Raw genomic sequence first — 13,395 nt, forward strand, 5'->3', positions numbered from 1 at the left:
AAGGAAGGAGTGAAAGGAAAGATATATTCAGCCCGGTGTGGTACGAGAGACTGAGTAAATACAGTGAGCTTGATGCAGTAGGTCTTACATGAGGAAAGTTCATTGTAAAACACAGCACTAAGCTAAATTTATGTTAGGATTATGCAAAAAACCTTCCAACTGCGTTGGAATTTTTACATTGCATTTAAAAGTGTGGATGTATAATAAAATTGCAAATGGAAGTTCCTAGTCCAAATTTATATAGTCCTTGATGGCTCAAGAGCCAGCAGGGGGGGTCCCCCTCATTTTGGGGATCAGGAAGTGATAGTGGATATTTAATGGTTACTGTCAACCCCTTGGATTTTTTTATTCCTGTTACAATGTTATTCTTGTTACAATGTAAAATTGAGATTCATCTTCCTGAATATTAGCCAGCCTAAACGTAAGCAACTGCTCTGGGTTATCAGAGCCCTTTTCTAATAAGGTGCAGAGCAAACAAGTAGAGAATGGTTCAGTTCCTGTTATTTTTGTTACCTTGTGTGAGGCTGGGAAGGTCTGTCATTGTTTCAGGAGTACGTGGAGCACCCAGACAACTTAGATTACAGCGGGAGCTTTTATATGGCTAAAGCTGACAGTAACTCTGCATTAATATCTGCAAAGGTTTTATTAGAGAGTTGCAGCATTTTTGTAAAATATGAATCTTCTGAGTATTGCTCTATTAAATGGTGGGTATAGATTGAATGGGATTAAAATGCAGGTAGAAGATGAGCGCTTTTTAAAGGTACTGTCTTGCAGCAGTTGAATTTATGAGTAAGTATCAAGGGTAGTGAAACAATGTAGACATGGAGATACTGTATTTGCAAAGCCGAGTTTGTACTAAAATAAACTGTGTTTCAGGTGTGGATCCATCCCTGCAAGCAGAGAACAGAGTCCCAGGCTCTTCCCAAGCTGCTCCTGCGGTATCCAAACAGCAGAAATCCCGATCCACCAACTCAAGGGACGAACGTTTCCGATCTGGTAAGGGACACAGATACAGCTGAGCCATCACATGTCCTAAGAGGAAAAGTATACCTGTAAAATGGTACCTGCACCTACACAGAAAGCTTTGGAAGAGGGGAAGAGATAATGAATGTCTTTCAAGTATCTTTTTGTTTTGATACACGAGTGGTTTTGTTTGAATCCGGCCTGGAGGAAATGCAAGAAGGGAAGGAGACTGTAGACCTGTCTTCTGATGTGTTTCTTGTTGTGAATTTTACCTTTACCTCAACAGCTTTTTCATATTTGCTGAGAAAACAGAATTGGGTTTCCAGTCTGTAGAACAGTTACTTAAAAATTTTGAAGACTACAGTGTGTGGGATTTTTTTTGCTTGCATGTTTGGGTTATTTTGTTAAAGCAAGGTTATATATTTATTGTAGCTTTCTTTCAAATATTTCCTGGTTTAAAGCAAGTGCACAAAAAAGGAAGTGTCACAATGGATATTCTACTTCATTTTAAATGGACACCACAGTGACAAACCTGTTTTGGAAAATTGTGTGAAAATACTGATATCCTCATTGCATCCTGTTCCCATTGTTACTTTTCAGGTGGTTGAAGTGCACCATTTCCCTGTGAAATTCCTTGTCACAGTAGTGAGGAAGAACAGGTGTTTGGAAGCTTTTCTCTCCTAAATACTCTTGGACTTGTAGCTGGATATTTTTCTGTTTGTTGTGCAGGGTAATTCCACGTCTTGGGTTTGGGGATGAGAAGTGTAAGTGATGGCATGCACTGCACATCCTTAACAGGAGGCTGGTCTTGGGTCACCTTGTCTTGCCACTGCTTGGGCAGAGTGCTGATTGCATCCTGTTTGCCCTGCTGATATGTAAAACCTTGCTCCTGAGATGAAGTTGTGCCTTGTACATTCTTTAGGGCTAATTGAATGATGAATGAGACTTCTTAAATATTCTGTAGATATATACAAACTCCTGGGAAAGGTGCCTCTATTCAGCTACACAGAGAAGAAACTTCTGAATGCCAGGAAATATTGCATAGTGTTGTAATTAGTTAATTATATTGAAAAATATTTTTTAAAATATTAAATTAAAGAAATATGTTCTAGAAAATAATATTATAGAAAATAATGAGAGTAAGATGTGCCATTGTTAAACTAACAGAAATAAAAATCTACAAGAAGAGCACAACTAAGGAAATCCTTGGGAGGTAGTCCTTGGTGGGCACTACCGTGTCCTTCTGTGGTTTCCTGTCACTGCTCCCCAAACTAATGTTTCATTAAATATTTCTGCCTAGAAGAAACAAGTTCTTTACTTGGAAATTTGGAAAGTTCTTAGTTACAACACACATAATTGGTTCTCTTTCTCCTATTAGTGATAAATGACAAGGCTTAATATGCTCAGATGGTACCAAAACCAAATAGTGACGGCTTTGTTTGACTCAGTTTAGGTTAAACTTATTTAGGTCTGTACAAGGAAATGTAGATGTGGCTTTCAGATGCCAATATCTATTCCCATCTTTCTTCTGTAGTTTAAGAAAAAAAAAATCTTCACATTTGCTGCATTAGTGATTGGCTTCTTTATCTCATCAAAGAGCTAGACATTGTTCCATTTTTTAACTTCCCTATGTGCTGACACACCTTGACTATTATGAGGGATAACCAGCCTCAGCCTCCTTTCCTCAATCTCACACCTTACTTATTCTTTAGACTCTTATGGGGAGGGGACAGTATTGTTTCTTCCTTTTTCTTTCCCTTCAGTCTTTATTTCTTGTTTTCCTTTCTTCAAATCTCATCTATGTCTTTCTCAAGAGTAGTTGATGAGGGGAAAATGCATCTTTTCCTAGAACAGGATCTCTTTCTGGAGCAATCTTAGGTACTTAAGAACCATCAACATAAATTACTTAAAATAAGCAAGGAAATGAAACAGTTCTGTCTTTTATACAATTAATCTGTCATTTACTCTTGGTAAGCACTTTTTTTGATAGTTTCACAGAAGAGTTGTGTATTTAAATCCACTGTATGTTTTTATCATCCCCAGATACTTGTCTTCAAACAGTAAATATTATCAGAAAAATTCCAACAGTGAATACTGTTGATAAATACAGGCCTGCTGTCCAGGCTTCAGATGGAATAGTGTTAATTCTCTTCTTAATAGCTGGTGCAATACTGTATTTAGGATTTATAGTGAGAATAATGCTTATATATTATTATTTTTTCGTGTTCTATTATTATTTTTTTATTATGAACATCATCATTACTATTACATTTTAATTTACTTCAGATGTTATTGTTCATATCTCAAGCCATGGATTTTACCTTTTTCCAGGTCCTCTCCCCATCCCACCCAAAAAAGTTCTTATTGCTTTACCTGTTGGTATTTTGAAATCCATGAGCAGCAAGGACACTGGTCAGCCTATAAATGTCTTTTTTTTTCTTTGACTGACTGTAGAAATTCTTCCTTCTGTGCCTTAAGGCACGGATAAGAATCAGAGGCTGATAAATGGGCAGAGGCTACAAATGGGAAAGAAAAATGCTCTTCTAATAGCTGTACTGTTTAGGAGCTGTAACAGTTTAGGTGATTTATAGTCCACAAACTATTGTAGTTTTCCTCCCTTAGCCCTTTTTTAAGGACACATGGAAAGAAAGAAAATGAGAATAAGTACAAGGAACAGGAGAGAAGATTATATGGTTTACTACAACAGAAGGAGAAAATGTGTATAAGTTATTAATTGTTGATGGTTGCTTGCAGCTTCATAAAGTGCAGAAGCTTAGAAATACAACTTCAAGGCTTTTTTATTCTGCTTTTGGATGGTAGAATGTGTCAGTTTTCCTCACTTTGGTACATATATTCTTTCTGTTAGTGAAATGCTGGGCTTGCTGTTCATCACTTCCAGTGATCACTGTTAAGCATTCATGATCTCTGTTCTCAAAAATGTGACACATTTGGTCTGATTATGAGTGTTTAATTCCCTGAAGGAAACTGAACTCCACAGTTCTTACATGGTGACACTTTCACAGTAAATTTTGAAGAATTTAAGTAACAGACAGTGGTAGAGAACTTCTTTTTTCAATATCCATATCAGATTCCAATAGCCAGTTAAAATTCAATTTATACTAATCTATGAATTTTTGTACCCTAAGCATTCTGCTTCTTTAAAATAATGTCATTTCTTTTACTTGTTTTGTTGAAATATGTTTCATCATGTAGAAAAGCTCTTAAAGCAAAAGTGGAATAGGAACAAAGTGTTCCAGGGAAGAAGTGAAAGCAATTACTTCATTGATTTGGATGAGAGAGGATGTTCCTACTCAGCTGATGTCCAAGGACAAGATATTATAGGAAAGATTTCAAGCCAGGAATAGATCTTAATGAGTATAGAGGGAATGATGAGTTAAATTGGCACTGTAAAAATAAAACATGGAACAGGATAAAAATTCATACTGACTGTCTCCTGGTTGCATTTTTATCAGTTAATCTACTCTGTTCCAGGTTTTGGGGTGGGAGTTAGGACTAGAGGAGAAGGTGGTGGTGATTTTGCCCTCTGGAAATGGAATAAAAAGTAGTTCCCATGCTTGCTCCCACAAATCTGTGTGATGTTATGACCTGCCCTGCTCTGCTTTGTTACAAAGCCCCAGCACATCTTTGTCTCTAACTAGGCCTTTCCATTCCCAAAATGCACAACTAAGAATGCTTTCATTTTTTTATCTGCCACGTTATTTAATGACTTAATGTATTTATGTGCAGACTACAAATGTTGTGTGTTAGTTTGGTCTTTGGAAGACCTTTTCTGGAGAAAAACAATGGATGTTCCCCTGCTTCCTATGAGATGTTACTTTAACAAAAAAGTCTTTTAAATTGTATGTAGATGTAGACATGGTGGAAGTGACTGCATCTCACAGTTACTGTCTCTTTCTAGAAACATTCCAGCTTGGTTTTGACTGGAAGTTCTGCCAAGGAAATGTGTCCTGCAGAATGGCCATTTTGCCCCTTTTAAGTCTGCAGAAATAATCCTTAATTGATGTTGAATCCTGCTTAAACTTTCTGGAATCTGGGGACATAAAAGGTTTGCTTCTGGGTATCTATGGGAATAAAATTAATTGGCTAACAATTACAGATAAAACTAAGGATCAGGAGAAACTAAGACTTGACAAAAAGCCTAGATGTGGGAATGGAGAAGGAGGCATGCAGACATAAGAAAAGGGGAATTTTTAATTTATAAAACATCTATTATTAAGTCCTTGGTGTGAAGGACTGCAGCAAAAATCTGTCAAGGGGCCCAGGACAAAAAAAAAAAAAAAAAAAAATTGCATTGAAGGGTAGAGGTTTTATTGGTTTTTGGTTTTTTTTTCCTTCTTAATATTCTTCTCTCATAGCAACATCATCTTTGAACCTCCCATGTTGGTTGCACAAAAAGTTCTTCTTTGAGATAATCATCTACTTAGTACATTCCTGAGTCTTGTAGGAGCACACAGGTGGGATAGTATATTTGCATGTATACATATTTTAAATATTGCTCTGAACAGATTATCTGCAGGGAGCTGCAGACTGAAAAGTGACATTATTGCTGTGAAGAACTGGCTGGTGTCTGGGACCATATGCTCAGGGATTCTTGTGATTTTGTAGAATCCATTTGGCCAGACTGAAAAGCGTGTTCCTTAGGAAGGGCCTTGTGCTGATCATGACTAAAGGGGGTTCAGGGCTAGTACAGAAATGGTACTTTTTAAACAAAACAAAAAAAAGCAAAGGTACTGTAAAATACAGCATTTTACTTGTAGTCATCACCAAGGTAAGTCCCTGTAGGTACAGGGATACAGTAATTACATTACACTGTATATTATACGTAAGTTGTATAAGTATATATCTGTCATATACTTACATACCTACAAATAGTTTTATACCTTCAAATTTGTCTGCCTGTTGCATATTTGCATCTTAGCAAAAGAATTGATAGATACTTACTGAAAGAATATATATATTCTTTCAAACTGAGTAGTTAAAATTCTGAAAACCTTGTACAGCAGTTACCATGTAGAAGAAATGTGGTCAGCCCAATTCACAGATTTAGCTTTTGACACCATTGGAATGTAGAAATCAAAGAGAAGAATCTGCTGAAAAATCACTGGAATACATTAAATTTTATCTGCAGTGAGGTCTTGATTGAATGCTGAATTCCTCTTTAATCTCAGTTTTGGCTTAAAAATTAGAAAAGTTAAAATATAGCCCTTGAGCTTCTTAGGGTATATTTTTGCTTTCAGGAAAGTGAAAGATCTGTGTCTTTTCCCTAATTCTTCATATAGAATCATAGAATTTCATTAGAGTTGGAAAATTCTTCTAAGATCATTGAGTCCATTAGTCTCTTTTTTTCTGATTTTTATTACTTACGTTGTTGAGCATTGTGAGAACTTCAGATATGCATGTACTTGTACTTCTTTTCACTTCCTGGATTTTGAGAATAAAGAGTCAAATGCAGCTGCAAATTTACAGAATCTGCATTGAAATTTCCCCCTCAAATGAAAATAACTGATAGTTCAAAACAAACATACTGGGTACTCTGTATCTGCAGTGTTTATTTCAGGGGGGTTTCTGAAATGCTACTCAGAGAGCATTTTCAGGCTGATTTCATGAGGAAAATGTATCAACTTACCCCTGCTTATATTCTCCCTTAGCTTGGGAAACCGTTGTTTCTGTACTGGATTGGAGCTGGAGGCTCCAAGTGGTGTTGATTCAGTCCTCCTGATTAACTGAAATTCTAACCTGTTTGTTTGTTTGTTTTCTATATAGATGTCCACACTGAAGCAGTACAAGCAGCACTTGCAAAGTATAAAGAGAGGAAGATGCCCATGCCCTCAAAGAGACGCTCTGTCCTGGTGCACTCTTCAGTAGAGACATACACCCCTCCAGGTACATGTTGAGTGAACACAGACAACTAACAGAGCTGCCCAGAGAAGCTATGGCTATCCCATCCCAGCAAATGGCCAAAGTCAGGTTGGACATGGCAATCTGAGATAGCAGAAAGTGATCCTGCTCTAAGTAGTTATTAGGTTGCACTGAAGTTCTGTGTCATGGCTGTATTTCCCAATAATAAGGTCTTGGCTGGATTTATGCTGTGATGTTTTTCCTCGTGGTTTTTAGCGTCTCATGCTGAGAGTGTAGCTGCTGAAAGTCCACAAGAAAGCAGTCTTAGAGTGAGCAGGTGTCATTTATGCATTAAGTATATTCTCCTACATCATATCTCACTCAGAGGGTATCATCTAGGCAAGTATGTCAGAGCTGAAAATACCCCATTTCACATTGCAGAAGATTCTTCTTTTTTAGGTTGAAGAAAGTACCAGGGCATTAAGTTGCTGCATTAATTGCAGAGCACTCAACAAATGGTTTCAACTAATCAGTGGTGAGCAGACTGAAACAGTCAGAAAATCATTGTTCAGATTGGTTATGGCAGAATGCCTTCTTTAATTTTTAGGGGGAAAAGGTAATCTTCTGTTGTCTCACAATGAATTTTCTGGAGGTTAAGAAAATAGTACAACATATTGTGGTAGCAAGCCGTGTGGTTTGAGGCCAGTGTCTGTACAAAGAAGAGGGATTTCCTAAGATGTTTAATTTTGAGAATGTGTACATGTCTTTTTTAATGTGGCCCAGGAGCAGAAGCACACAGACACCTAGTGCCCTTCTCCGTCATTTCTAGTTCTTAACCCCCTTCTCTAAAAGAAGAGTTCAGTTATGCTGCTCTCCTACTTTCTGAGCTGTATTTCTTCTTTCTATTCTTCCATTTAAAGAGAATTCCACTTGAGTTTGCTAGTCACACACTTAAGTATATTATTTTTGTGGGTTCTCCAATTATTTCATTAGTTAATAAACAATAATCTGTATTCTTATATGTGGTCTTTCTTTACCCTTCATGTTTTTACCTAGAAAATGTGCTAAGTATTTTTATTAAAGTATCCTTTTATTCTGAGTGACTTAAAAAAAAGCTGAGATGCTGTGGAGAGAATGTTAGGTTGTGTGATAAAAGCTCACCTGCAGAGGAGTGTGGGACATGGCAGGTAGGGCAGCCCAAATAATGCCCTGTCCCAGGAGCCACCAGCCTGTCCCAGACCCATCTGCACAAACCTGGAGGGGTTTGAATGTTCTGGGAGCAGCAACAGGCAGGATGCCAGGTTCAGGATTCTGAGAAGGGTCACCCTGTCTAGGCCTGTCCCTGGAGAGACTCAGCCCTCCTGGACAAGTGTGAAGCTCATCAAGACCTCACACAGAGGGGTGAGGGACACTGTATGAGATGCAGGGAAAGAGTATTTTGGAACTGCATGAGTCTTGTTATGGGATGTTAAGGTGAGGAAGTGCAGACAGGCAAAGGGGCAGACTTGGGGAGGAACAAGTGTGGGGAAAACAGCAGGATCAGAAGGGCTGGTGGTGTGTAAATGGAACACGTGCCTGGCCGTGCCCCCAAGCCTGCACTCCATGCCATACATGTGTGAACAGAGCGAGAAGAAGCTGTGGGATCTGCATGGTTTTTGTGTGTTTGTGCTGCTGGAGTGTCATCTTCTAACATGCCTGTGCAGGTGGTCAGCAAAGAAGCCAAGTGTGCTCACACTGGGGTTGAGCAGGGTGCAGTAGCACCTTAAATAATAGGAGCTGGAAGCTGGTGGTGTGACCACCACAGGGATGTGGTCATGACCACAAGCCTGCTGGAGTGCATGAACTATTTGAACAACACTCCTGGGCACATGGTGTCATTCTTGGGGTGCTCTTGTCCAGAGCCTGGAGTTGGACTTGGTATTCCTCATGAGTCCCTTCCAACTCAGGATATGCTATGAAAAGTTAAGTGCCTTTAGAATCTGTCAAGCTCTTTCTGAGAGAAGGTGTTATGAGATCCCCTCATCTCTACAAGAGAATGGGCCATTGGCTAAGTTCTGTATCATGGGGAACCAGAACATTCAAAAATATTCTAGGTACTTTCTTCAGCTATATCAAGTCATAAAAATAATTGTCTTTTTATGGTCCTGACTTCATTTGCAAGGTTAGCTCAGCAAGAAGGATCCAAAGTTGCAAAAACCCTGGTAGTGCTGAGCATCTAATCCATTCACCCAATGCCTTAAGTCTTTCTATTGGCAGGAGTTAATGCAATTAAAACATGCTTTGCTATTAGTGATTGAAACTTTGTTACAAACAGCTACCATCAGGTACCAAGAGGGAAGTATCAGGTTCACATTCTTCACCCTGAGGATTGTGAGGCACTGGCCCAGAGAAGCTGCGGCTGCGCCATCCCTGGAAGTGTCCAAGGCCAGGTTGGACAGGGCTTGGAGCAACCTGGGACAGTGGAGGGTGTCCCTACCCATGGCAAGGGGTAGAACGAGATGAGCTTTAGGGTCCCTTCCCACTCAAACCATTCTGTGAATCCAAGGTTCTCAGTGCAGTGTTAAATTGGAATCCAACTCCTGTCTGGCAGTAAAGGAACTACTTTTATCCATCATCCTTCCAAAAATTTTAACATACTTTTGGTGTCATCCTATTGAGTCTCTGATCCTTCCCACACAAATTTCCTGTGATCAGAACTGGAGCTGAGCCTTCATGCAAGTCTGGCTCAAAGAGGGGTGGTTTCTGTGACTGTCTTGGGTCAGCTCCCAGCCAGGAAGAGCTGGAAGCCAAGCACACAGTATTCTGTCACTGTTCTGTCACCACACACCAGGATCAATGGATTAACCCCTGCCACTGCCACAGGGCTTCTGCTGGGGTGATCTTGCTACTTCATGATGTATTTATGTTTTGATATTAGAATGCTTTTACCATGGATCCTCTATTTTTTTACACAGACTTCATTTGTCTTGAATCTGGGTAAGGAGATATTGTCAGAGTGTGTATTCTGTGCAAAATCTGCTTTTTCTATATTTCTTCCTCTGAAGTGATTATAAATTGCAGACATGGTGGTTTGGTTAGACTTTTTTTTGTCAATCCCTGGCTGTTCATAATCCTATCTTGTTCCATATTCCTGGGATTATTTATTTTTGCTTTCTGCCTAAAAGAAAGGGAAGGTTGCAAGCAGTATGGGACAAGTTTGGCTTCTCTCCAGGAGCAAATGGAGTCAGCTGCCAAAAACTCCAAATGTGGCAGCAGACCAGAAGTATCACATGAGATATGGACCCAGGAATGGGGATGCACCACAGCTGAATTTTCTCAAAGATCTCTTGTTTGGGTATTTTCATTCAAAATTGTCATGTTTGATGAGGCAGGTCAAATAATGAGATATCTACAATTTTAACTTAGAAAATGCTATCAAAGGTAATGGAAATCTTATGAAATGTTTTTTGCCCAAGATGAAGAGTAGCTTTTTTTATGTTGCTTCAAGAAATTTATATGGAATTGTATCTAGCTGAACAACTGTATCTAGATGACCAATTATATGTCCAGAGGATTAAGAAAATAGCCAAAATTAAGGTTGCAGAATTCCTTATGTAACCCACCCCAGATTTCCATGTCTAGGACTCTTAGAGTATAGTAACAGGCACCCTACCTTATATAAAGCATGTAAAAGATCAAGTCATTAAAATTCAGCAATTTCTTTATGAGGGCAAGATTTTTTTCTGTAATAAGACTTTCTGTTTTTCGCTCAAAATCATAAGGGATGTATTTTCTTGATATTTAGAATGACCTTTTTATTTTTTATTGGATGGATAATAAATAAGAAAAGATTGTGTGCCAAAGGGAAATGTCTGGAAAGTTGTAAGTAACTGAATGGTAATTAAATTAGGAGCCCTTTGTCAGACTTCTAACAACAGCAAATATACATCTAGAATGAAAAGATGCTTTACTAAGCATTTCTGTGTATTACTCATTATATCAGTTTATGTTGTTAAAATTATTTAACAACTTAATTAATGTAATTCTTTGTAATTACTCTTTCATTGAACTTCAGAGCATCATGGTTTTTTAAGAATTAGTTCTCAAAACATCTTGTCAGAAGAATCAGAAACTGAAGAATTCCCTTCCCCTCAAAAAGAGTAAAAAAGGAAATAAAAGAAAGGGGGGAGGGTGGTATTCAGGTGCAATGAGATAAAATTTACCTGTTCAGAACAGAAATATTTTTTTTCAGTGGAATAGGGATGGGATGGGTTTCTCACTGATCTCTGCTGTAGGTAGAAGCCTGTTTTGACTCTCATGTCATTACAAATGTTGGAGGTAACAGAAACTTTGTTCCAAGTGTGTTCTGGCACTAATGTGTAGAAGTTGTTGTCTTAACCCAAAAAATGGCAGCAAGAGGGGTTTGTGTGTGTGAATATCCCATGCCTTTAGTACGCTCCCCTCACGTGTAGCACGTGAGAATGCTGCACAGAGCACATGGAGCAGGGCCAAATGCCATGTTCCTGGTGCTGGGTCATTCCCATTCCCACATTACAGGCCTGTCATCATTATTTTGACCACAGACACATCGTCAGCATCAGAAGATGAGGGCTCGTTGCGGCGGCAAGGGCGGATCAGCTCCACTCCGTTCCAGAGCCATTCCAACGTAGAGCCCTGGCTTAACCGGGTCATTCAGGGCTCCTCCACCTCATCCTCTGCATCCTCCACCTCATCTCATCCTGGAGGGAAACCTGCTGCTGCTTCCAATACTGCTCCTGCCACCACTGCTGCCACTGCGCTTGCAGATCTCATGGCACACACGCAGATAGGTCAGTAAACCTGCCGGTGTGGTTGGAATGAAATCAGATTACAAATCTCAAAGCAGGGCTAAACACAAAGGTCTTCACCAGGGGATAGATACCTGTGAATAGCCTTAAAATGTGCAATTCACAGACCAGGTAGGTATGTATATTTATTTAACCCAAGCCAGTTGCTCATGAGATCTGAATGTGCATTCCTCTTGGTAAAATGCTTGCTTTACCAAGAAACTAAGGTTCAGTTTTAGTGGATCCCAAAGCAGAATTTCAAAGGAATCCTGGTTTTGGTGCATGCTTTCCAATCTGCATGTATTTACCCTAAACAATGTCAGATGGTGTATTTCAGATATGATTCAGTTGCCAAGCTGAATAACCAAAAGACAGAAAAACACACAGAATCTTTGGGAAAGGTATGAAATCAGAGGTCCTAATCATTAGGAAAATTTTTCGTTGTTTGTACAGAACCTTTAAAGAATCCTAATTTTTCATATTCCCGTTTCCAAGCTTATTAATAATGAGGAATTTGCAATTTTGTTTGTCCTTGGTGGTTGTAAGAAAGAGGTAATCTGTCACCACTTTACTTCAAGCCATTTGGGATTTCATATAATGGATTAATAGAAATCATGTTTAACTCCTTAAAATTACAAAGTCAAATATGGCAACCCTTTTAAGCTTAACCAGCTGTAAATAAAAAAATATATGTATTAAAATAGCTGTAAAAATTTGCAAGATACACAAAATGTAGCACAACATCTTGTTATGTCTCATGCCCCAGGCCAGATAGACCTGTCTATCAGGACTTTTTAATCAACAACATTGAATGCAAAATCAAGGCCTTATTAAACAGGTCAGAATCCAGCATTTAAGCAGCTGAATGTTGGACTGTATGCAAGTTTAAAATTTCATTCATGGGAAATAATTATAGTATCTAGAAGGAAGGAAGCTCAGGGATCATTAAGAGCTGATCTATTAAAAATATTTATAAAGATAAAATTTCCAGTGCCTTTGACAAAAAAAAAAAATTGATGCATTTTCACATAAGAATGGTCTACCTCATTTCTGCACTGGCTGCCATGTTCTATCAGTTTTCATTCCGAGCTTGGTAACTTGGTAAAGCTTGGTTTTCATTCCATGCATTGGTTCATGCATGGCCAATATCAGTTCAGTTGGGACATTTATCCTGTCTGTGTCTGTCCTTTCTTAGCTCATAAGAATATGAAAACTTACTCAGTTCTTACACTGCAGAATTTCTAAAAGGGGCTTTGATTTGTCCTAGAGCATAGAAGAAGAGTTTATTTTTTCAGATAGTGAGCTGATATCAGCAATCTGAAAGGCATCTTACATGTCTTAATTGCCATGCCCTACTGAAATATTCTGTGTTTTGGTTATGTACTGAATAGCTAGTCACAGTTTTGAGATGTTGAGAATTTAAGTTCAGCAGCTTGTTCCCTTGCAGCTCATCTTCTCCAGCCTGCATTTTTAATGGTAAGCTCAAGCTAAGTTCCCAGGCGGTAAGCTGCAGTATTGGAAGTGCAAGGTTACAATATTTAATGGAGTCAGATAGGAATGTGCATTATTTTTAAGATGTTTGTCTTTCACTTAATATCAGCAAGGACAACCCTTCATGTTGGAAGGCTTTTTTGTCTTTTGCGTAATTTTTTTTCTTTTAATGAGTAAGGTTGGCAATATGTCTTGTTTTTATTCAAGAGCACCATATCATCTGTGGAGTATTTCCCACCTTAACTCTTAGAGCAGCTGGAAGTACAAATCATCGTGA

At 38.7% G+C, this 13,395-nt stretch overlaps 1 protein-coding gene across 3 annotated transcripts in view; it reads left to right on the top strand.

The window, feature by feature from the left end:
- DIP2A (disco interacting protein 2 homolog A) overlaps positions 1 to 13,395 on the top strand; it is a 74,436-nt gene that overhangs the window by 28,379 nt on the left and 32,662 nt on the right. For all 3 annotated transcript variants that reach the window (XR_009277742.1, XM_058839793.1, XM_058839794.1), the window contains exons 3-5: positions 877 to 996; positions 6,748 to 6,867; positions 11,385 to 11,630. Coding sequence is in view for 2 of the 3 variants with exons in the window: in XM_058839793.1 (XP_058695776.1) it covers positions 877 to 996; positions 6,748 to 6,867; positions 11,385 to 11,630 (486 nt within the window). In the remaining variant the exon portion in view is untranslated. The remainder of the gene's footprint in view (positions 1 to 876; positions 997 to 6,747; positions 6,868 to 11,384; positions 11,631 to 13,395) is intronic.

Source organism: Poecile atricapillus, chromosome 5 (genome assembly GCF_030490865.1).
Source record: "Poecile atricapillus isolate bPoeAtr1 chromosome 5, bPoeAtr1.hap1, whole genome shotgun sequence".
Lineage (NCBI taxonomy): Eukaryota > Metazoa > Chordata > Aves > Passeriformes > Paridae > Poecile > Poecile atricapillus.